The sequence below is a fragment of the Poecilia latipinna genome, unplaced genomic scaffold (genome assembly GCF_001443285.1).
Source record: "Poecilia latipinna isolate Pla-1442-1.1 unplaced genomic scaffold, P_latipinna-1.0 Scaffold1312, whole genome shotgun sequence".
Classification (NCBI taxonomy): domain Eukaryota; kingdom Metazoa; phylum Chordata; class Actinopteri; order Cyprinodontiformes; family Poeciliidae; genus Poecilia; species Poecilia latipinna.
In genome coordinates, this window is record NW_015113928.1 from 128,656 (window position 1) to 153,495 (window position 24,840).

Sequence of the window (24,840 nt, forward strand, 5' to 3'; positions counted from 1 at the left end):
ACAAGAGAAAAACGCGAGGCAAGGCCAAAAAAAAAAAAAAAAAAAAAAAAAGAAAAGGGAAAATTAATTTGGGGATTAAGACTGTGCCATCTATCCCAATCTGCATTTTACTGCAGGAATCTGCAATAAAATGTAGATGTCTGCCAGAAAGCCTGTGCAAATGAAACCATAGAACAACATGGATGGGTTGAAATTTTACTGCTTGTATTTGGAGCACAAAGTAAATTGTACCACTGGAGTACTGAAGAAACAGGTTTACACAAACAAACTGATCTGAGAGCTTCAGATGTGGTGAAATCCATTTCTTCTGAAAACCTCTGCATCTGGCATTTGTAAACACAATTTGTAGGATTGGGTGGAATTCAGACATTTCACATGAATAAATTCTCATGGAAATTATGGAGTTTAGCAGTTTTTGCATGAGCTTATATTCATACAACGTAAAGCAATTAGGAGCAGAACAGATTGATTTTGTTTTTAAATGTTTCTGTGAAACTCAGCACCATCCACATTTACTGTCGCCTCAGGTTAAAAAGTAGAAAACAACCTCAAAGGAAATAAAGCATGCAGAAGTATGATCTCAGAAGTTTTAGAAAAAATTTATAATAAATGATGTTTTTGATATTAGTAATATTTCACCATCTGCACTCAAAACTCCACAAATTTATGTTTGTGATGGTAGACAGAATTTTTTTTTTTCCTGGAAGGCTTTGCAAACAAGTTTTGGATGTAATTCTTGGTGTGTATGATGGTAGAATAAATAAAAAATCCTCTGAATAACAAAATGTTTCAGTTTCATTTATTTTGGATGGATTCTTAGGGGAGATAAGTTGGAGTACTACTGATTTTATTTACAAACAAATGAAGGGAAAAAAAAAAACCTTAATGTATATTTTTTCACCAGAATGAGTGTAGTCAAACTAAAAAATTTTTTTAAAAAGTTTTTCAGCATTTGACTTCAGAAAAAGGCTTTACCTGGAGTGACAATGAATGCAGAAGTTGCTGTACATTTGCTCATTTTGCCTCCAGGAAGTAGTCTTGTGCAGAACATCGGCTCTTTTGTGGATAAGAGTTGGTCTAGTTTTCTTGATTGTCTGTCATACAAGGCCACATAAAATATAAAACCACCTTTCATTACTCATAATGAATTAAAGCAATGCAAGGGGCAACAAAAACAAGCAAAAATATATAAACAAACATTTATGTTTGGATTAAGCTCATCCAAATGCAATTTATATTTATCCCTTTAAATGCCAGGTACATCCCTTTAAATTAGAACACTGAAAATTTTAGCTTTTAGTTATTGGTTATCCACATAGGGTGGAAAACAAAAAGATATCAGTGGAAAGTGTTGTGGAAGGATGAACTGTCACAAGAAGAAACCTGGTCAAACACTGATTGAAATCTGCAGCTCATAAAGTTTGTACTTTATGAGTCACTACACAAAGATGTCTTAAATATTACAATTTTATTAATCAAATTAGATGTAAACCCCTTGAAATGTAAAAGTTTTTGTATAATGCATCGATATACTAGTGTTACTGAAATATTAACGCTTTACTGGAGAAGGTGTGCATCAGACTGTCATAAACATGAATGACTCTTCATAAATGTTTATGACTGTTGTCATGAAGTGTCATTTGGTCAATAATGACAGCTTTGCATTAAAAGTCTCATTTTTATGTAAACATTTACAAAGAGTCATTTTTGTTCATGACAGGTGCTATGTCATGTTTATGACTGTCTGATGCCAGTTTTATGGTAAACTAAGTTTTACCAAATAATTTTTTTCATGATATTCAAATTTATTGGGAGGTCACAATTTGATCCCCAAACTCTAAGTGAGAACGTGGAAGCATAAAAAAAACTACTAGAGTAGGTACACAGTTTAAGCAGAAGAAGTATTTTTTTAATGAAGGGAAAGCCAGGTACCCACCACCTTTCAGGATAAAGCTTTTACATGAACAGCACCAAAAATACAGTAGCAAAAATAGCAACCTCATGTTGAGATAAATTACAATAAGCCTTAGGCTGTTTCTGCCTCTATGGTGAGACTGTACATATACTACAGTCCATCTGAGAGCGCCACTCTGCCTCCGTCTGTCTGCGCTCTCACGGCAGATGGCTTCACAACTCGCTGCCCTCACCCTCAGCCTCGCAGAGGAAGCACATATCACCCATGGCCGGACCGCTCTGTCAGTCTGCCGGGGCAAGCCTGCTCACACCACCCACTGCGGTGGGAACTTTCAACTCCACTCGTGTTCCAGTTGCACAGCATGGAGCGTGTCTGTCTGATATCATCTCCAAGCCTGCTTCTTTCAACCTTCTTAACTTGCAAAGGAAACCGTAGGAGACGGAATCAGGTTTTTTATTTATTTTTTTTAAAGTTTTTTGTACATTAGCTTGATCTTAACATGTGTACAAAGCAGGTTCGGACAAAGTTTTGGCTAGCTGCTTTCTTTTTGAATGCTCCGTTTTAAATAGTTCTGCTTTAGTTTTAGATTCTTCATGCCCTCGCATAATATCTATCTCGTCTCAGTGTCTGACGCGGTTAAATTAGAGTCCGAGGTCAGTGGTGAAGATGCAGCGTTGAGTAATCTGCGCTCCACCACAACAGGACACATGGGAATTAGTTTAAGTGGGAGCTGCAGTCACTGGTAGCCTGTGGGGCTCTCCATGAGCGGGCTGGAGCAGTAGAGCTCTGCAGGGTCTCTGAGCTCAGTCTCATGACTTTGGGTGTGTTCCTCTTCGGCCTCTGCTCCCGCCACCGGTGCGTGACCTGAACTCTGGGAGCTGGCCATGGCGCCGTAGCCGTGGTGAGCCGGAGAAGGCATCGGAGTTAAAGCCAGCTCCGGCTCCAGCAACACGGATGCAACAAACAGCTGAGGGAGAAAAAAAGATTATGAATATGTGTACAAATTAATTGGTGATTCAAAAGTTTTCACAACCTGATCTTAGCCTTCATTTCATTTGCAGTGCATCTACGTTTTCAGCACACAAAATTAACACATGGCTAAAGTTGAAAATGTCTCATATAATCAATTTTGCAAAGCGGAATGGCAGATGTAGTTGTAGTAAAAGGTGGTTCTACAAATTTTAAGCACCAAGGGTCAAATATACACACTTAGACTTTCAGCTGTTAAAAAAAAAGTTTAAACTTTCCAACTGTGCCATATTAGTGCCACTAGTGCCATAAAACACACTGATGTTTGTTGTAGTAAATTGTGAAAACGTTTATGGACCATGACTAATTTTTGCAGGGTGTTGACATCTAATGTCCAACATCTGTTCTTGTAATAATTATTTTAAAACATCACATGTAACATTAAAAACAAATGAAGTGCTCTACACTGGAGGTGGTGGTTGACGTCACTGTGCTCCGGTCTGCATCAGGGAACGTCTCTGCAGCTGGCTGATCAGACATCTGAAAAAAAAAAAAATAAATAAAGGGCTCAAAAATACTTCTTACGCTGAAGTTCATAGCTGTCACTAAATCAAGGCAGACCTGGTAGCTTGTTGACTTGTCTGGAGTTTTCCGAAGCCATATACGGAAAAGACAGCAGGCAATACAGCAGATGAGGGAAGCTAATGTGAACAAGGTGATGGGATGTATTGGACCTGTGAAAGTCCAGAACAAAAACAGGAATTACTTCAATGTACCTTAACAATTATTTGACAGAGAAGGTTAAACTTAAAAAAGAAAGCACCTAATCTGAGGACGGAGAAGAAGAGCAGCCAGAACATGCCGAGGATTGGAGCCACGATGACCTGGCTGGTCGCCGCTCTGTGGATCTTCTGGTTGAGCTTAGTGGGAACGTAAGCGTAGTAGATGTTGTATCGATCGACCATGTGCTTCAAAATCACGTAGAGCAGACCTAGAGGGACAAGTGAAGTGGAATTACACCAGGTTATCTTGTTTTGCAAAAAATCAAAGTGGATGTCGTCCTTCCGTCTTGTTGAAAAAGGAGAATTGCGAATCGAACAGCTAGCTAAAATTTGACAAGATTCACATTAATTTATATGATCAAGTTTTGACAAAGTAAAAAAAAAAAAAAAAAAAAAAAAAAAAGGCCTGCATGAAGAAAGGAACATGCACACTGAACTTGAATGTTGCTTACATAAGGACGTAAATTAGTTTGAACAGTTTGTTACAATATACGCTCAACATCCCAACAAAATACAGTAAAATCAGTACATTTTTAGATGGAAAAAAAACAACAAGGGCTATAAATACTTCAACAAAGTACTATACACTGCCACTTAAAATGTTCCTGTGAAGAAAACTCGTTCAGTTAGTTTGGGAACCTTTCCAATTCTAGATTTTTCCACATTTTTGTGTTAAATGGCTCATCAAACAGTTGAATTTTCCAGATGAGCTTAGAAAGACATCTAGAAAGCCAAGACCAGCGCAAAAGGTAGCCAAAAATGTCTGGTTCCTGGAAAACCAATATTTCTACACAACTGCTCGGTCTGTGCATTTAACAATTTTTTGTAAAACGGCATGTATAGCTTCTAAAAAAGCAAAGTTTAGTCTAAAAAAGTAGCTGGATCGGACAGCAGAAGTAAATAGAGGCTTGGTGAGTTCTGGGCTGACACAGGAGTGTAGTGGGCGTGTGGCTTGCAGCTCACTGTGTCTGGGTGTCTGGGACTACAGCAGCATATTCACACAGTGTGTGTTAGGGGAGGCCTGCATATACTCACTGACTAAGAGGGAGGCTGGAGGAACTGAAACTGCTGAAAAAAGAGGGTTAGATGATGATACAAGAGGGTAATTGCATGTCACTCACCAAAGGGCGTAATGATGGGACATGTGATGCTGTAGGTCATGCTGACAGCAAAGATACACATGGTCCAGGCATACTCCAGGCCAAACTGGAACTCGTACGCTTGACTCTGCAGATATAAAAGGGTTGAATTCAGTAGGTTTTATTTGATATCTTTACAATTAAACGTTCACACTAAAACTTAAAGGAATACTTCTGCTAACCCTCTTCAGGTGTATCCGCTCGGCCTGGGATTTGGCAAAGCAGAGGCGCAGTGCGTACACCGTCAGCGCCGGGATTCGAAGCAGCTCCATCGACGTTCCGATAAGACTCGATGTGATGACGTAATTTACAAAGAACGCACCGTTGTCAGGAAGAAACACACCCCTATTAAAAAAAAAAAAAAAAAAAGATAAATGCTGTTTTAAGACAAAGCCTTACATCACACTGGTTTTACTGGGTTTTTATGTGATAAACCAACAAGGGAGTGTGTAATAATAAAATAGGTAGGAGTCTAAATATTTCCAGGGTCTCTGCACCTTCTAGCATGCCGTCAACCTTAACCATACAACCAGAACTGCACTGGGATGATTCAGATAAAAGCATATTCATGTTTTAAAACAGTCAAGTCAAAGTTCAGAGCTAAATTAAATTAAGCATTTATGGCTGGGATTAAAAAATGATGTTCAGAGATGCTGTCCATTCAATCGCACTGATAGCTCAAACTGATTTGAGACTTTTTTTTTTTTTTAAAGAACCGTCAACTTTAAATGTGTAAAGCTGACATAGTCACACTCCAAAACACTTAAAGGTAACTCTACAAAGTATCGACTCAGGGAACTGATTGTAAATGCAGTCCATAATGTTGAAAACCAAGAATCTTTACCCTCCATTTCACAATTATTCACTGCATTGTGCCAGTCAGTCAGGAAAAATCCCATAAATGTACTCTCAGGTTTATGGATACAATGTGACAAAAAGTAAAAAAAGTTCAGTGAATGTTGATGCTTTTTCAAGGCATTCAGTTTATTCTCTGCATTTGAATTTAAAAAAGCAACCTTACTGGAATTTGATCTCTTTCTCATCCAGAAAGTTGATGTCAAACAGCCACGTGAAGAAGAGGTCAAGACTGAAACAAATGCATAAAATCAAGACATCTAGCAGACATGAAAACATGTGATAATAGTGAAATGTTTCTTTAAAGAATATTAATAACTATAAGATAAATTTGTGCTTTTTGTTCTAATCTTACCTGGACAGACCAAGTGAGGGGAGGATGATCACCATAAAGACCAGCAGCAAAAAACACTTGTGCATCGTCACTTGGTTCTCAACCGACCTGAGACATTACACCAGTGTACAATGAGTCAAAAAAAAAAAAACATTTAGAAACGTACATTCAGCTTAGTCTACATGTTATAATTCTGTTAGATTCATTCTGCATTTTTTCCCTCCAGTAAACTGTTGATTTGCATTCGCTCCTTCACATATCACGCCTGCACACAAACGTTTGTGTGGGCGGTTATGTAAAGAAACGGCGCTCTTAGGTGCAGCATGAAGGTTTTCTCCCGACACACGGTTGTTCTGCTCCTCTTTCAGCGAGTCCCCGTGCACGGAAAAATAAATGAAAAAAAAAATAAATAAAATGGCGCATGGCGAGTACAGCGCATCTCATTACTCTCTCATGAAGATCTCTATGACAACCTGCCCAGAATAACAGTGCAGGCAAAGTGACAGTGAAAAGGAGGGAGAGAGCAGAAAAAAAAACAAGAGGGTAAAAGAAAGATACATAATAAATGAAGGGAGTTGAAAGGACAAGCAGATACAGATGAAGGGCCTATTGGAAGAAGACAAGGAGCAGAACGTCTAATTTAGAAGAGGAGAAAAGGAAAGTTGAGAGCATGGTGAGTACCTGGTCCAGTGGGACTCGAAGAAGGCAGAGTAATAGACGATGAAAGGCAGGAGTACTGAGAACACCCAGAGCAGGAAGGTTGGAAAGAACTGGGTGATGATCGGGCTCTGTGAAGGAGACAAGTGTGGTTATTCAACATGATCCAAGAAGTCTGAAATAAAGCTCTTAAGTACTTTAAAACACGGACCCTCAAACTTTCCACCGGCCGCGTGACGTTGAACTTGTCCATGGTGTTCACGATGATGGCAGGAGTGGTGAAGAAGAAGAGCAGCAGGAAGAGGAGGATGTTGAGGAGGACGCATCGCAGCCACCAGCGAGAGCCGCAGACAGCCAGGTTTTCCCTGGAGATGTAAAGATGAAGAGCTTTGGTTTGAGAGAAAGAGCAGAAATGGCGACTTTGTTCCTAAATAACCAGCATAACTTCAAAGATGTTTTGGAAACGCAGCTCAGCATTGGTCCTGTCACATTCACAGACATATTTTCCACCTTCTTAGATCATCTTCACGACTGTGCATCAAAAAAGACCGTTTTCCAAATCCAAAGACTGGCAGCGGAGATGATCGCATTTCAGATGATTCACTTTTCTTCCCCAGAGTCCCAAATATGCCAAAAATGTCAGGCCTGATTATGGGGTAATGTCTCCAAATTGCATGAGAGAGACACTGAAAATTAGGTGTTAGACTTAAGAACTGTGTTGTTGTGGTTTTCCTTTGAGTGCTCTATTTTCTTCCCACAGTGAGAAGACATGCAGGTTGGATTACTACATCTGCTGTGCTGTGACTGAGTTTATGTCGTGAAGGGTTTATATGGTTCACACTGGGTCAGTATGAACCGTATAAAAAACGGTATATGGCGACTACAATGCCATGTGCCGAGAGCTGAACACGATAAAAAAAGGTTACAGAGAACAGATGAAGGTAGATAAAAGGATGAAGTGTGATCTGTAAACCTTTGTGACGCGGATTATGGTAATATTGATGTGGGATGCTGGCAGCTCTGTGTTCTGCCAAGAGCTGAAATTAAATCTTTTTGATTTAATTTAGAACAAAATGAATCAACTATTACAAAAGAAAAAATGTAGAATGAGGTGAGCCATTTATATAAATATAGGAGATTAAGAAAGATGGGTAGCATAGTTTGATATTAAAAGCAGATTATCCATAAGCATTTACAGAAAAAATCCTAAAATGACCATTTATTATTGAGTTTGTAATCAAAAACATTTTCTTTTTGGCTTTGTAAGAGCAACAGTGACAAGGCCATACATCTTTTATGATGGTAATAGTGTGCTCAAGTTGAGGTACTGACCGAGTTTTCTGCTACACATTATTTTGCATGGAGTCTACAGAGTTTAAGTGGGATTTCTTATAGCTTTCTTTCTACTGTGGCTTTTAAATTCAAAGTCAGTTTTATAGAGTTGTCAGGAGATTATCCCACCAGAGTTGTGGATCACTGAAGCATTTTTGGTCAGTTCATCTAAAATGGCTAAATTGAGCAGTAAATGGAGGATATCCATGTGGTAAGGTTGCAACTTTCAGATAATGGGTTGAACAGCATTCTCTAACAGATGTTTAAAGCTTCAGATTTAGCTTTATAACCCAACTCTGCTTTAATTTTCTACACAGCTTTCTCTGTGATTTGTCTGTGGTATTCCTTCATTCTCGTGATGCCGTGTCTTCACTAAAACACATCTGAGCTCTTTTCTGAAGAGCTGTATTTATACCAAGATTGATTTACATACGCAGGTGGACACCACCAACCAGGGGAAGGTTTTTTTTTATTATTATTTTTTTTTTATTTACAAAAACTCTTCAAGGTTTTTATAAAAATAAACTTCCTCTTTTTTACATAAAAAATTCAAGGAAAAGTTTTGTTGGGCTGTCACATAAAATCTCCATAGAAAACAAGGAGTTTGTGGTTGCAACTTGAGGCTTTGACTGTATTTCTGATACAGACCAGATGATGTCACTTGGAGCAGGTGCGTAGCTGACGCCCCATCTCTGCGACTGCACCACAGTGGTGATGCTGGACTGCTGGGGTCTGCTGCGGCAACGCACGCAACTGTAGTCCTTCACAATCCTGGAAAACAAATCAAGACTTCATGCTTTACAACAACGGTAAGGAGAGCCTGATCGTCGCAATCTCTCCCGGCTGATTAGAGGACCTCTGTGTTGCACTGCTGATTACTCACACAGCCGTCATCCTCTCATCTCTGAGAGTCACAAAGGCGATGCCCAGCCTCTTCATGGTGATCCGCTGCTTCTCCGCATTAAACTCATCTGTGCACTTCTCCTCCAATTCGCTGTAGTACTGTTCTGCATCCACCTGCAGAAAGTAATACTGCAAACTTCAGGAAGCTTTTTACCACGTTTAGCAATGCTACGTTTGCATTGCAGTGCCATCCAGTGGTAAAACTCTTCCTACGCAATGGTGACAGTACAGTTGATGTTCACCCAACCCACCTTTTCAAAACCACATATGCCGCAACAGAATATCTGAGCACAAGGATGGGTCGTGATCATGACCTTCCCATCTTTTTGGGCCTTTGTTGCAAAATACAGCCTGCCTTTCATTGCTTTGCGCCTGTAGGACACACAGAATGTGTTACTCCACTTTCAAGTGATGCCATCTGAGTCGGGGAGAGTTGACCGTACCTTTCTAAGTCTAGCTTCATCAGCTTGTGAACATCGAAGCAGAAGCGGATGTCGGTGACTGTGCAGCTGGGGTAGGCCTCGCTGGTGAGTGAAGGTTTAACATTTATTATTCCTCCTGGAGAGCCAACTCATAAACATAATAAAGGATTTAAGTTGACCTAACAAGAAACTAGAGAAGAAAAAGGAGTACTGGAAGTGCTTGGTGATGAGTCCTGGGTCTGAGATTTCTCTGGGAATGGAGGTGATCATCAGCGTCCTGGAACCCTGCAACATGAAACACACAAGAACACCCAGTTTAGAAGTTTTGGTGTAAATGTACCATAAAAATTATGTTTGATACAGAGAATTAAAATCCTGCTGCCATACATAAATTCTTCTGAGAGTGTAAATTTTTAGATTTAAAGAAAACTATACAAATAGAGCTGTACTGCCAAATAGCATTCATAAAGATATATTCTTTTCTAATTGAAATTCAAACATTTTTATGATCTCGCTTCATTAACTGCTTAGTTTATGACGTGTAATATTAAGGTTTTTGAAAATAATTGTATCTGAGGAAAAGTTGCCCCTCTCAGCTACCAACTCAATACTGTTTAAGTTGTGGGTGTATTTTGGGTCATTGTCATTTTGCATGGTCCTGTTCTGCTTCATGCTGGTTTTGTTGTTTAGAGATGATCTTGAATTTTCCTCAAGCACTCTCCGATACTGTGTAGAGATCAAGGTGGAGTATGTAATGGTGAGCTGGTCAGCTTCCTGCTTCACAGCAGGATCTTAGCTGTTTACATTTATATGCATCAGTCAGCTGTGAGATTATCAGGTTTTAGACAGAAAAAAAAACATTTATTCTCAGACTTTGTCAAAGGGAAAACAGAAAAAACAGCCATTAGAAACCATCACTTCTGGCTTTATCTGGATGAAATCAAAGCTCAGCAGGCATGTGCTCAAATGTTATTTTTACATAAAATCAAATAAGTTTTTATTTGCATACTAATCAGATGGATGTGAAAATATTGAAATTATTTAATTTTAATATGCACTCATTGAATTGCAGAGAAAGCCAAAAATATTTTTAAAGTTTGCTGAGTAGTTTTATCCACACAACTGGCAGAATGCATTTAAAGACATTCATGATCCAGATGTGGAAATGAAAATGAATTCAACACCCCCTGTTTAGATTGAAGTACAGCCTTCACCATCCTGTGGCTAGTTTAATGCCATTCCAATTCATTCAAAAACTCCAAAATAACTTTAAACTTCTATCTCACGGAACACTGGAACCAACGAGACGTGTTTACCAACGTCAAACATTCGCTCCAAGGTTGCCAAACCTTCATTAAAGGAAGAGGAACTGAGGATTTTCTTACTTATGGTTCACAAAGTTTTATAGTTGTTTTAGCTTCAAGCCGCTTCAACTCCTACTTTCTTCAAAACTGGAATTCCAGTTCTTTTTCTTCTGTCTCCAAGTGAAATTGGTCTAATCTTAGCTTTAACCGGGAACCCAATGATGACTCCACAGAGAACGGATCGTAACGTGACAGAGTGACCGGTTAACCCTCATCATTCACACTCCTGGCAGGAGTTTTACTCTCAACCACAGGTTCATCTGCCCTCCCCGAGGCAGGCACAGAGGGATCTCCATCCTCTGCATGAATCCAAGGTCTTTCCTCAATATCAGGGTAAATAAAGACCACCTTGTGACAACAAATGTTCAGCAAAAATAGTTCACGCTCAAATCTGTTTTCCTGCATTCATCCAGCTTGCCACAAACTTATTTAGGTCAAAGGATGCCTTGTTTACTTGAACCAGAAAACAATGGTTTTACAGAGCCACAGTAACTAACGCTCATTGTGATGCGTCAGCCAAAATTAAAAAAAAAGAAAGGAGACCACACGGACCAATCTGAACATAGGACTGTTGGATCCAGTGAGCCCCCTCTATCCTACCACACCAACAACCACCTTGCATCAGAAAACAAAAAAGGACACAAAGCAAACCGAGTTACTCATCCCACCACAATACTTTTCATTCAAAAGATCCCGGACAAGCCCCCACTTGTAACGTCTCCAGATGTTGTCCAACAGATGAGGGAATATAACAAACAATGTTTTGGGATGAATAAAAAGGCAGAAGGAATGTAGCAAAAATAAGAGTTTAGTAATTAAAATAATGACTTGAGCTTCTTGAAATGAGAAACAGGTCAACACCATTACTCCTCAAACTAGAGTAAAATCAGTTTCAACAATATTCAAGAACATAAATGAAACCACTAAACCAAACAAAGGCTGCCTCTGAACAAAAAATGAGCAATCATCGATACTCAGCACGGACATAAATGCAACTGTCCTATCAAAAGAAGTAGACAGAAGCATCTTCTTAAAAAGAGTAGACAAGCACAATACACACTCCTTCCTGGTCACCAACAAGATCTCCTCACCATGAAGTAACGTAAAATAAATAACAGGAGGTCCTTGGTAAAATCAGACCCTGAAAGGTTTAGAAATCCATGAAGCAGGCCTAGGTTGGAGCTAGATCTGACCCCCTCTGTAGTTTTCTCAGAGCTTAAAGGTGACTCATCCTGCTTTATTGAACAGGTTTGGACAAAATCATTCCTAGATAATGAGATTTTAGTCGGATCAGTTCCACTGATTTTGATCTCATTTCACAATGAGCCGTTTTGGGCCCTCTTGTCACTCACTTTACATCCAAACCAGATGTTGCTGGCCATGACTGCCAAGTCAATGTCTACTCTCGCACATGAAAATGGTTGCAAAAAGATGCACAATAACACATGTACAACTAGATGTCTCTACCTGCAACATGCAAACTTCAGACAGAAAATTTCACCCTGTAAAACGTAGTGACCGCCTTTTTGTGATTACACCAACAGCTGTTTGCATGCCATCATTCGCTAAAGGGCAAGATGGATCACTAATTAGTGCGGTGGTGCCCAAAGTCAGTCCTGGAGGGCCGGCATTCTGCATGTTTTAGTTTCCTCCCTGGTTTATCGCAGCTGAATCAAATGATGGCTCGTTAGAAGACCTAAGAAGAACATTGACATGCTGAATAGGTTGTTGCTACCACCAGGGAGAGAACTAAAACATGCAGGATGCCAGCCCTCGAGGATCGACTTTGGGCACCACTGAATTAGTGAATGATGGGGAAAGTAAGAAAAGAAATTTGAAGTAAAAAAAACAACTTTAATTCTTGATTTTGTTTTTTCTTGACATCGATTGTTCCTGTAATCTCTAATTTAAGTGTATATTTTATGTCGATCCCAAATATATCCTGAGAAATATACATAATAACTACGTTAGGCTAATTTTAAAACAACACAAAACAAAATGTTTTATGAAGGTACATAACATAAGTTAATATCTCAGATTACATTGAAAGCAATCCAAGGCTATGTTTTCCATTTAGGTAGGAGCAAAATACAAATGAAGGCACAGAGGGGAAGTGTTTTTCTTGTAGGGATTGATGTGATGTGATGCTGACAGACCTTTTCATCCTCTCTGTGTTCCAGCCTTGCAGAGTGGTGAGCCATGGACAGCAGAGTGATGATAAAGTACACCAGAGCAAAGATGCTGTGCAGCCAAAGAAAGCTGTCCCTTTGAAGCACACAAATAACACAACAGTTACAGACACACTTTTTAATACCTCTGGTTTAGAAACCAGATGTATTACACAAAGTAAGTGTCTCTCACTTACTTTGCGCTAACATTAGCAAGCGTTGTTCTTCCAAAGTCTTCAGGACCGTCTCCTGTAGGCATAAAGCCACATGATATACATTTCAATGTTGTCTTGGCTTAAAAGGAAAATCCCACCACTCTTGTCTGGAAGGCGAGGCGCAATTAAAGCAAACTCATGTTCAGCTATATGAATTTTACACAATGTCCTCACATGTCAGCCATGTCTGGTTTAATTTGGGCCAGCCTTTGTTTGCCATTGCTATGGCAGCCTGCATTAGTTTATTTAACAGAGGGTGACGCATCAGTCCATAAGATGACAGCTAGGAGAAACCAGCTCAGTTCCCCACAGAACCCATAAAAAGGTCCCTGCCTTCATCCTGTTGTGCATCCTACAAAATAAACACACAGCTGCCAGAAAGGATTTCTGTTGCTATTTAGCAGCTGGTTATACGCTTCAGCCCGCTCCTAACACCTGCCTGTGTGGACCAGTAGGAAATGAAGCCGTTTCTATTCTGGCCTGGGTTGCCTTCTCACCAGTATGTCAAAAACCTTCCATTATATATAGAGCAGGATCTTTATTTTAAGTTTTAATCCTCACTTAAACTTTTCCACATTTTGTCCTGTTACAACTACAAGCTTACATGCATTTTACTGGAATTTTATGTGATAAGACACAAAATAGCCCTCCAATTTTGAAGAGGAAGGAAGTAGATGCATACGGTTATCGAATTTTTACGAATAAAAATCTGAGAAGTGTGACCTGCATTTTCATTCAATCTTCTGAGTCAGCCATGTCACTGCAATTATGTCTTAGGGGCAAGTTACATGTAGAAACTGGAATTTATGCTAATGAAATGATAACATTCAGTCAAGTTTGATGGCGAGAACCTTTCAGCAACAATTTTGCCAAAGAAAGTTGAATTTAGGTTTGAACTTTGACTAGGTCATTCGAATACGTGAATAAACTTTAATCAGAATCTGCCCATTGCTGCTCTAGCTAAACGTTTAGAGTACTTTTGCAGATAAAAAGTAACCCCTCCACCCTTTGTTTCAAGTCTTTTTTCCATCCTCTATCAGGTTTTCCCTCTAGGGTTGCCCTGCATTTAACTTCATCCACCTTCCCATTAATTCTGACCAGCTGTTGAAGAATTTCCCACAGCTGCTACGTCAATGTTTTATGGTGGGAATGGTGCATTTAGGGTGATGTACAGCGTTCCTTGCATAATTGCCTAAAAGCCCATCGTACCCTGGAGGTTCCCGGAGAAGTTGACCGGCAGGATTACAGCCAAGGAGAGCAGGGAAACCACCGTCATGAGCAGTATTATGTGGCGCTGGAAGGACAGGTATGTGACTGCGTCAATGCCGCATTTGCTGCGGATCTCCTCATCCCTGCACACATAAAATATATGGATGAAACATCCAAAATGTACACTCTTCAGAACTGAAAGCAAGTTCTTGAAACTGTTTCTGAGTTAATGAATATGAAGTTCTCACATGGCCAAATTCATGGTTTAAGGAATAAAACAAAACAAAACAAAAAAAAAACAATTAGTTTACAGTCCAGGTTTGACAAGTGAGATTGGCTTTTCAGCTCAATGTAAGGTTTTGGTCTGATAGGCAAATATGACTTGTAAACACAGGTGAAGAATATTTGTTTTATTTATTTAAGATTGATACATTTCACAGACAAAATACAAATGTTTCTTAGTTATCGTCCAGGTATTTGCATTTGCCGTAATTTGGTATTATTATAAGACCACAAACATCCAACAACTCTTGGGCTCAGACTTGGGCTGAGAAAACAATAACCTGCATTAAAAAACATAAAAATAATCAAGAAACAACCTGTTTTATGGTTTGCATTTAAAAATATCCAGCTATTTTGTTTGCTTCAATAAAATCTTGGATGTTGTAGTTTTATTATTTAAGCAGATACAATAAATGTCACACAATGTTTTACATTTAATAAGAAAAGAAGGGCCTGCAAGTGTTTTTTATTTGACCATTTCTGCCCTCCGGACAAAAACAACAACAGTTTAATCTAAGTTTAGTGCTTGACAAACGTGAAAATCTGCAGCTTCAAAGTCGATATGAGTGAAACATTGGTTGTAATATTAAAGCTAAAAGATGGAGATTCCTGGGCAGGAAGTTCAGGAAGATGAGGTAAGCGGTGTGTTCTGGTTTGAATGCAGCCCACACATTGTGAACTTTCAGGGTGGGTTTGCTTTTCCCCGCGTGAGCTGCTGACATGCGAGCTAAAAACAGCAGCACCCAAACGCCACCACAATACTATGGAAACCATGGATACCATTAAAAGAACCATTTTACAGGCTAAAACAGCCATGTGCAGTCAGCCTTGAGTTAATGCAAGCATCTAGCAGAAAGCCACATAAACCCAGCCAGGGTTACTGAGCTGCTAAAAGAGCTGCAACCTAGACTTTACGTTGGATGGTGACACCAGCTGAGATTAGAGGGGGATGAAAAATAATTTCAGAACAAACTTCTGTGTGTTAACTTACTTCATATGGTAAAGAGATGAAAGCCATGAGCAGAAGCCCTGGAATGAGAAGAGAACAACAAAACAGATGATAACACGCTACTTGTGGCAACATGCGGGGACTCTGCATGAGATCTGCAGGGTGACACGGAGATTTAATGGGTCTAGGCTGGCGCTGTAATCAGTTTACTGCCGCCTCGGCTCTGTGTGGGCACAGGCCTCTGACTCCTGTCTGATTCTTTGACTTACAGTGTTATAAACAGGCAGGGAGTGACTTCAGTCTGTCACACAGGTGTCACGGGGAGTCATAGACAGTTCGGCTGAGTCATGATCCAAACAGTTGGGGCCGCGCCATCTTGGGCAAACCGGGCCTCATTATGAAAAACTCAGCATGCAGCAGTTTTCAGGCTTGAAAATAGATTCAGCAAATTAACAGTGACACATTGGTTTACTGTAAATAAACCTGTGTGAGACTGGTTGTCTGTGCAGTATCTTTAGTATTGGTAATGATAGTATTTCTTAAAAATATTGTGCAGGGTGATGATGGCTGGACTCCACCAGTCTCCCCCTCATTCTATCACTTTTGTTTACCCTAATTATAGTTTTACTGACTCAAAGATAGTGGTGCAGGAGGAAAACAGGCCTTTACTACCTTATAAGCATCAACTTGCTGCTATACTTTTGCACTCGTGATGGTCTGATAGGGTTCAATTTGTCATTGGATGGTGTCCATGACCTTCTGCCAACTAACAAGTTCATGGAAGAGTGAGAACATATATTTTTTTTAACCTGCATTTTGTACAATTCAAATTTTAAAACACTAAATAGATGATCAAATGTGCAGTGATTCAAAGATGGAAACTGTCCAGAATTGTGGTTCCATGTTTTAGAACACTATGCATGCTGGGAAAAAAGAAATTAGAAGCTTATCTGAGCAACTTGAAATCTCTAGAACTTATATTTAATAAAAAAAAAGTTTTTTTTTTTCTCGACTTCCCAGCTCGTTGTAGCAGATGGCTGCTCACACTGAGCCAGGTTCTGGTTCTGCTGGAGGTTTCTTCCTGTTAAAAGCTTTTTAAATCCAGATTAAACCAGTTCTTTTTGTTCATTAGTGAACAAAAAGAATCAAAGATCAAGGAACAGACAGAACAGGAAGAAAGTTGTGGAGAAGTTTAAAGCCGGGTTAGGTTAAAAATGTGACCCACATCTCTAATTATACTGGAACGTGTGATCATGGAGTTTTTCTGATTTTAACGAGCAACACGCTTTGGAAAACATTAATGTTCTTATTGCTTCAAAATGATGCACTTCTTATTGTTGGCGTCTCTCATAAAAATCCACATAAAAACATTTAAGTTTAGGGTTTTTGCCATAAAAAATTTTAAAATAGCAACACTTTAAACATACACACACACACTATTTGTTGTGCTGCTGAACTAAATCTGTTTATATTGGTTTTATATTGTTCCCGTTATTAAACGAAACAAAGAAAAGTGTAAAACAAAATAAAGCCTTCATTTAGCCAAACAGCAATAACTTTTCAGATAGTAATTATGGCCTCTCGTGTCAGCTTTCCAATAATCTTTAATAAATTAAGTGACTTCTGAAGTTATGTTTTCTCAAATCAAATGGGCCATTTGGTTTTAGCTTCATCATGGTCAATGGCTCTGAAACTCACCATGTCCTTTGTCTCAGAGTCGGAGGGGCTGGACTCTGAGGGAGATTTTTCTTTTTCACTCGGTTCGCCATAAAACAGGGATGTAAGACTAAGGGGGACAAGAAGGGACAAAATGACATTTTTAACTGTCACTTATGGCCCATCATTGCCCCAAATAAACAAACATTAGGTGCCAGGGGCTTTGGAGTCAGGAGGACATCAAAAACAAGCATGTGACAAAGTAAGTAGATATCAATCCTTAGGCTTCACCACTGACTATTCAGCTAAATGTCAAATTAGGCAGCGTAATTCAATTACATAAAGGAAGGGCCGTTTGGCAAAATGCACAGATGCTGCCTGGCTGCTCGAGCTGTGACGCGTCCACCAGTCAGGCAGGATTAATCAAGCCCACGATGTAGGGTGCTGAATGAGCACAAAAACCCACAGAGCAGACTCATTTCACAACTTTATATCATCCTCCAAATACTGACTGAACAGTGGGAAACCTGTGCATATGTCGATCTCCTCATTCTGGTTAAAATAATCCTGGGCATGTTTAATATTACCAATTAAAAAAAAGGAGAAATAAAACATAACGCATTTAATTTCCATATTTCCATTTACAGTGAAGAAACACAAAAGATGAATATACAGTTAAAAGATACTACTTCAGTACACCCATAATTGGAAAACTCCAAAGCAACTTATTCTAAAATCATTATTATATATTATTCAGTAGTAAAGGACTGCATGTGCCATCTTTGTCCACCAGCAGAGGGAGCCGTTCCACTGAGCATAATTTCTCCCATCTTGAACATTTGGACGAGCCTCACAGGCTGCAGAGTGGATCAGATTTTTCTGATTAGGGCGGCGAATGAGGGATTTACCTGTCATTCTCCATAACCAGAGCCAAACGACCGTAGTCCCACGCAGCCTTCCTCAGACAAGAAAAGATGAGCAATAACAACTGCAACACAAAAAACGGAAATGATTTCAGAGCTTCTGGGAAATCAGATATCCTCAGTCAAACACTTTGTTCTTATAAGCCCCGGCTCAAGTGTCTCCATACTGTTTGATCAAGGAGCTGACTCCAAAATCTCCATCTTGCATTCAGGAAATTCAAACATTTTGTTGCAGCAACAAAGAGCCATCCTCCTTTTTTCCCCTGTACTTTCTCGTGTGTGGTTGTCTTGGAAACTATCAGAACCGGGTCAGCGTGAACGCATGAACACATGCTATGCAGCCATGTCAGATCAGAGTGGTCAGCTGCAAAAAATAAACCTGGATAACCTCAAATGGATGTCAAGTAGATTGTCTCAAGCAGGTTTTAAAAATACAAAACCTATTCACTCAGTATAGTTGGAAAGTGGAGTTAAGTGGTGTCCACGGACATAACTGAAAGGTCATGGATGAACAATGATGAATGCAAATTGAGTAAACGTGCCGATGAGCTTTTGATTTTAATGGCAGCATTAAATCATCTCCTGTTCTGAGCCGATTTAGACAGCTGTGTTAATGGAGGAAAGCGCCCATTAAATGTTGAATGATTCAATCTTTAAGCAATGAAAACACGGCAGAGGCCCCTGGATGAATGATGGGCTACAGTTTCTCCTCCTAGTATTTTTCTCCTCCCTCGTCATTAAACACTTCCCTGTTTCGAAGTGTGGCTCTCCTCTATAACTCCCGCACATATTTTATTCAGTGTGATGATGGGATTAATGCGGAGGTGTCCTCCGTCACCTGGAGGGAAACACGCTTTGACTCATGCCCGTCATTAGGAGACGGCGTTCAAACCCTCTCTGTTGGCTTGACAACTCAGCAGTCATAAGATGAGCCAATTAAAAGATGGAGGCTGCTGATCGAGAGCGGAGATCAAGACTGACGAGGCCTGACGTTGGAAATGAGCCGGCTGACAGCTCCAAGTTGAAGTCTATTATTATCTGGAAGGCTGCAACAGAAACAGCACACCAGTGTTTGTAAATAATGCACAAACTGGATTCTCAAAAGTATATTTAACTTGACATGTGTGACAAGAATGTGATGCATTTGCGTTTCTGTTTATGGACATGATTATGGGGACCAAAATCTCAGATCAAATTGAGTGCAGCTGGGTTAAAATTAGAAACTCTTTTGTCGTAAACGTAAACTTTCTCACATGATGTCACAATAAATTGTATTTTGGAGGATTTTATGCAAAATCCCAACAAAGAAGTAGGGCATATCAGTAAGGTGGAAGGCTAGCGGGTGCATGGTTACAGAATTCTTTACTAATAATTTTCTAAAGTGTGAGGCATGCATTTACATTCAGTCCCTCTGAATCAATACTTTGTAGAAAAACCTTTTTTCATAGAATTACAATTAATCTTTTGTGGTTTGTTTCTGCAGTTTTGGATATCTAGAGACTCAAATAAAAATATGAGCCCATTTGCCTTTGTAAAATAGTTGAGTCTGGACATGGATATTAGTTTTGCCACAATCCTCAACTGGACTTTGACTGGGCCATTCTAGCACATGAACATACTTAAAGCCACTCTGTTGTAGCTCTAGATGCATCTTTAAGGTTCCTGATGTGCTGGAAGATAAATTTCTGCTACAGTCTCTTTTGCAGCCCATAAAGCTCTTTCTTCCTAGATTGTCCTGCATTTAGATCCATCCATCTTTAGCTTTGAGTAGCTTCACCGTTTCTGCACCAATCTTCTTGTAGAATAATTTCCCACATGCTTTCTATGTCACCATGTTTTCTGGCAAACTTCAGATCTTTTTACACTTTTTTTTTAATAGAACATTTGTTCTTGTACTATTTTGGTCAAATTTGTGGAATGCAAAGGTTATAGCTCCCCTGTTAACAGATTCTTCCACCTAAGCTGTGAATCTCTGCAGCTCCTCCCAAGCTTTACCTTTGACTTGTGTTCCTTAACGCCATTTTTTTTTTCCACCATGTTATCTAAACAGTTTAAATATACGTTACAAATAGACGGATTCCATTTATTAATTAGACGGAGATTGCACTGGATTTGATTTAGGGGTACCAGAGTGAAAGGGGCTGAATACAAACACATACCACACTTTTCAGAGTCATATTGGTAATAAATGTTGCATCACTCTTTCCTTCCACTTTACTTTTTTTGCAGTCACATAAAATATATATACTGATGTTTTAATTGTAACATGACCAAATGTTGAAGTTCTGGGGATGTGAATACTTTTCAAAGCACCGTTACTATGGGACATAAATCTTATTTCTGTATTTGAAACTAGAGACAAATTATACTGACAATATGCACAATATTAAAACTGCAAGGGACCGTTAGGAAATGCAATATTTGTTTTCAATTATATTCCAAAAGTGTTGGGTGGAGCCTCACTGCAGCCGATGCAGACATGATTTCGTCCAAGTTGCTAAAGGCCACAGAGAGTGGTGGCAGCAGCATCGTAATGACAGAGGAGAGAAAGAGAAGCGAGGAAGACGAGGATTTACGGCGACACTGAAGCTCTCAGAGGAATGACACATGATCTCTATTAGAAAGTCCAAATCATTTTCTCAAAAACAAAACTATGCTCATCCATCACACTCTACTTGTCAGCTTGCATCGATCTGTTCGTGATATCTGAACAAGGTGATGGCAGCTTCAGACTTATTTAGAAACACTGTCATCAGTCAAACCTGTCTAAGGTACAGCGGTGGACAAAGGCAAAATTACTGGAAGAGTTTTAAAGAGATTGATCCTATTTCGAAACATGTTTTTAAAAATTAAAAATTGATTTCTGTTAACTGAGTCATTCGACATGTCCTCGAAAAGACCAGAAACTCAAATCTGTCTCCCGAGTCTGCCAGCAGGCTGAATTGGTCACTGATGTGACGGAACCTCATGTTGTTCAGCTCAGTTTGTTAACTCTAACTCCACCATAACCAGCTATGTAGCTTCTGATCTCTAACTAACTTGCTAGGAATTCAGGTGCCTCCATGATCAGAACCTGATGGCAATTTTTACTTACCCATATAAATACTTCAACATTATTAAGTATCATGAGTACGTCAATTTTATCTATCCAGCACCTTTCACAGACAAAAATCCCAAAGTCCATCAAATAGAAACCTACAGGCAGGAAACATATCATGACCTATATCAGATTGAGATAGAGCTTCACAATTACACATACAGGCTAAAACGCTTTGGATGAAGGGCCTTCAGTAAACAACAAAGAGACTGCACACCATTTGTTGGTAGTCCATAAATTTTCAGCAAAGTTAAGGCCTAACAAGTAAAATTTATATCTGCCCAGAATATCAAGAGCAATGTTTTATGGTAAGAATACACAAAGTTTGAGTTATTTGGTCACACCGACATAAAAAAAAATGTTTGAAGGGGTCAAGATGAAGCTTCCAAATCAAAGAATTATGCATCAACTTTTGACAGTGACAGTAAGATGATAATCAAGTTCCATGTAGTATAATTAAGACCAAAAAAAATACTTCCAAATTCAGGAACTACCCCAAGACAACAGCTGGAAGGTTAAAAATTAGGCACTTCTGAAAATGCCCAAACTTCGATCCTATTAAAAGTCTGTGGATTATGCTTTAAAAGTGTGAGCCATACCAGGAGACCATCCAATTTGAAAATGCTCCACCATTTCTGATAGAGTAACTGGTCAAATATCCAACCAGCTTCATGCAAGAAGCGTTTTAATTTCTTCAAAAGGTAAGTTGTCTCTCTGTAACCTGATTAGCGTCAGTTACCCAAATATTAGTAGGGGTGTGTGATGGCCAAATCCATGGCCACACTCTGAAGTCGGTAACCCTTTTATGCAGTTTATTTTTTCATTCAAACACAACACTTTAGTTTAAGTAAGATATTTTAGTTGATTTGGATACATTTGTTCTTTATGTTAGCGCGCACATTTAGTTAACATGTGTATTTATATCAACTTTAAAGTATTATTTGCTTGCTTAAGATTAACTTTGTTTTTTTTTGCCGGTGCTTACCTGCCTTGGAGTGGCCAGACAGGAGATGGGGTCCAGGGCTCAGCAGGCATAGGTGCTAATTGGACTGCACCATTAGTTCCTGCTGGCAGGGGAAATTTGTAATTTCTTTATTTAGATAAGTTTTGTATTTAAGTAAATAGTAGTATTTAAACTTTAATATTTTTGATTTTCATTTTTTTGGGTTTTAGTTTAGTCAAACTTAGCTGTACTGTTGTTTGTAATTGTATTCTGTTTAGTTATCCCTATTGTGTCTTAATTGGTCTGATCAGCCAGTATATAAACCCCTGTGTGTCATTTCTTTGTTAGGTCAGTTATGTTTGTTTGTGCAGCCAGTTTGTTTACACTTTTTGCCTGAGTTCAGTTTTGTTTCTTTGACCTCTTTTATGAGCTCAGTTTATCTTGTCATTTATAATCTTTGGGTTAAAATAAAAAACCCTATTTTTCTAATTAATATCCTGTGACTCCTTCTGTTTTTTAACTCGGTCCATCACAGGGTGTATGAATATATGTGACCCTAAAAGCATAATTTTGACACTAGGTAGACAATAAATGATGCATTCAAACCAAATGCATATGAAGTTGTTTGTTGTGTTATTAGTCTGCCCATTTTTATCACCACTGTATATATCAAAGGAAATTTGTTATGGAAAAGGTAGATTTCTTTGCACGTACATTTGGATCTCATCTGCTTCTAAAAACAACAAAAACACCTAAAAAAATCCCCCTTGTGTTTCTTGACAATATGTTAATATTTTTTGATGTCTGGAAAAGGAGTCATTTCAAAAACCTCTCAACTGTTAAGCCACAGACACTGCTCCGTTACCTAGCAACCCAAGCAGAGCTCCAACACATTTGGTCAGCTAGTTTAACCGCTGTACACGCTGTACAATGGCTGCTGGAAAAGACAAGTGTTTTGTTGTTGACTCACTATTCAGAAACCACTTGATGCATTCTCGTTGGTTGTGCAGGAGGCTCTACTTCCACTTTTCAGAAATGAGCAGTTGTATAATTGTACAGTCATTTTCAAGTGAGATGAAGTGGGCGCGTGGCCAGCAGCAGTTGATTTAGATTTAAAGTGACAAGAGGCCCTAAAACAGCTCATTCTGAAAGAGGCTCAAAATAGGCAGAACTGAACAGACTAAAATCTCATTACCCAACAATGATTTGGTTAAAAAAAAATGTAATGAGCATATTTCAAATATCCCACAAATCTAGCCTAACCTGTTTACGGAAGCATAATAGGTCATCTGTAGAATTAAATTACTGTTTTCCACTAGTTATATTAAATAAAGCACAAGTTTTCAGAAAACCAGGGAATGCTGCTATTGGACAAATGAGTGAACAGACTTCTTGGTAAGAGTGTGTGAGAGCCTGTACCATCCAAAGCACCGCATTTATGAAGAGGACCGTGGGCACCCCACCAAATGGCAGGCCCTGGAGGACGCTGTTGCGAGAGTGAGAGCGGAAGCATTGCTCTGCCGTGCTGTTTTCTTCCCCCGATGACTGCAGGAATCTCAAGACATCCAGCTCGACGTGCTGCAGCGCCACAGGGGGCGCCCTGGTCTCCAACAGCTCTGACGACTCCATCAGGACTGGATCATATCTGACAGAGACGACGGACAAAAGGCACACATAAATGCATATTCTTCTTTTTGTGTTAACATAGGTGAGGAAATGATAAGAAGTTTATGTATGTGCATTTATATTGCAGGAGAATCTTTCATAACAAAAATAAAGCATAGATTCTTTACTCAAAAATGTATTAAAATCCATTATTCACAAAACTGTACAATAGACATTATTATGCAATAGATTAGACACAGCGAAAAGGGGATGTGAAAGTGGTGAAAGTGTGAATGTTTTTTTTTAATTAGCAAGTGGCACTTTACGTAAGTGGAGTTAGTACCAGAGCATTAAGCGTCGTGGTCCGGTAGCAGCAACTGAGCTGTGCTGTGCGTTTTATTTAACAAATTAAACTAGAGCTGCTTCAAGTACATAAAATGCTGACTTATACAGCGATGGCAATTGTAAAACATAGATGCTCCAATAAGCACCACTTACAGCATTTACAATGTTACAGACAGAAGGTGTTATATAAAAGTAGAAAACATATTATTATTAACCCTGACCAGGTGTTAGAATCTGTTTTCCCACATTTTGTAACATTAAAACAAGGGACTTCAGTCTAGTTTGATCTGAATCTATGTGATACGTCAGACAGGTTAGAGATGAAGATATTTAGAGGTTCAAAGCAGGGTAGGGGACATGCAAAAATGTGGAAGCAGGAGGTCTGAACTTATAATGCACATTGACTTCAACAAACAGCTAGAGTTACAATGGAATGGTTTACTTCAAAGATCCAAAAACAGCCAAGTCAAAGTCCAGACATAAAGTCCAAGTTCACAGTGCTTCTCCATCCAGTCTGATTAAGCTTCTGGTGTTAAAGAAAAGATATGTGTGACACACCCTAATAAACTTCTAGCTGCAATCCTAATGACTCATTCACACTTTTGCAGATTCCCATTTGTCAAAAAACACATACTTTACAAATAATGTGCTGGTCTATCAAAAGAGATCCCAGTAAAAGTCTCAAATTTAAGATCAGTGATTCCTTAAAAGTGAATCAGCCATTGTGAAAAGTAAAATTTATTCTTAAGGGTGAAAAATCTAGAAACACTGTGCCC

At 39.1% G+C, this 24,840-nt stretch overlaps 1 protein-coding gene across 3 annotated transcripts in view; it reads right to left on the reverse strand.

Moving 5' to 3' along the window:
• Positions 1-1,887: 1,887 nt before the first annotated feature.
• The window catches only part of tmem63c (transmembrane protein 63C), a 33,784-nt gene continuing 10,831 nt past the window's right edge, over positions 1,888-24,840 (reverse strand). For all 3 annotated transcript variants that reach the window (XM_015055351.1, XM_015055353.1, XM_015055352.1), the window contains exons 2-23: positions 23,534-23,759; positions 18,060-18,139; positions 17,194-17,281; positions 15,538-15,575; positions 14,265-14,407; positions 13,038-13,089; positions 12,829-12,937; positions 9,520-9,593; positions 9,330-9,410; positions 9,138-9,258; positions 8,867-9,000; positions 8,632-8,754; positions 6,863-7,016; positions 6,676-6,782; positions 6,016-6,102; positions 5,827-5,892; positions 4,988-5,150; positions 4,788-4,893; positions 3,708-3,875; positions 3,506-3,618; positions 3,350-3,424; positions 1,888-2,882 (exon numbers count right to left, since the gene is read on the reverse strand). In XM_015055351.1, the coding sequence (XP_014910837.1) occupies positions 2,652-2,882; positions 3,350-3,424; positions 3,506-3,618; positions 3,708-3,875; positions 4,788-4,893; positions 4,988-5,150; positions 5,827-5,892; positions 6,016-6,102; positions 6,676-6,782; positions 6,863-7,016; positions 8,632-8,754; positions 8,867-9,000; positions 9,138-9,258; positions 9,330-9,410; positions 9,520-9,593; positions 12,829-12,937; positions 13,038-13,089; positions 14,265-14,407; positions 15,538-15,575; positions 17,194-17,281; positions 18,060-18,139; positions 23,534-23,743 (2,523 nt within the window). In that variant the 5' untranslated portion in view covers positions 23,744-23,759 and the 3' untranslated portion in view covers positions 1,888-2,651. The remainder of the gene's footprint in view (positions 2,883-3,349; positions 3,425-3,505; positions 3,619-3,707; positions 3,876-4,787; positions 4,894-4,987; positions 5,151-5,826; positions 5,893-6,015; positions 6,103-6,675; positions 6,783-6,862; positions 7,017-8,631; positions 8,755-8,866; positions 9,001-9,137; positions 9,259-9,329; positions 9,411-9,519; positions 9,594-12,828; positions 12,938-13,037; positions 13,090-14,264; positions 14,408-15,537; positions 15,576-17,193; positions 17,282-18,059; positions 18,140-23,533; positions 23,760-24,840) is intronic.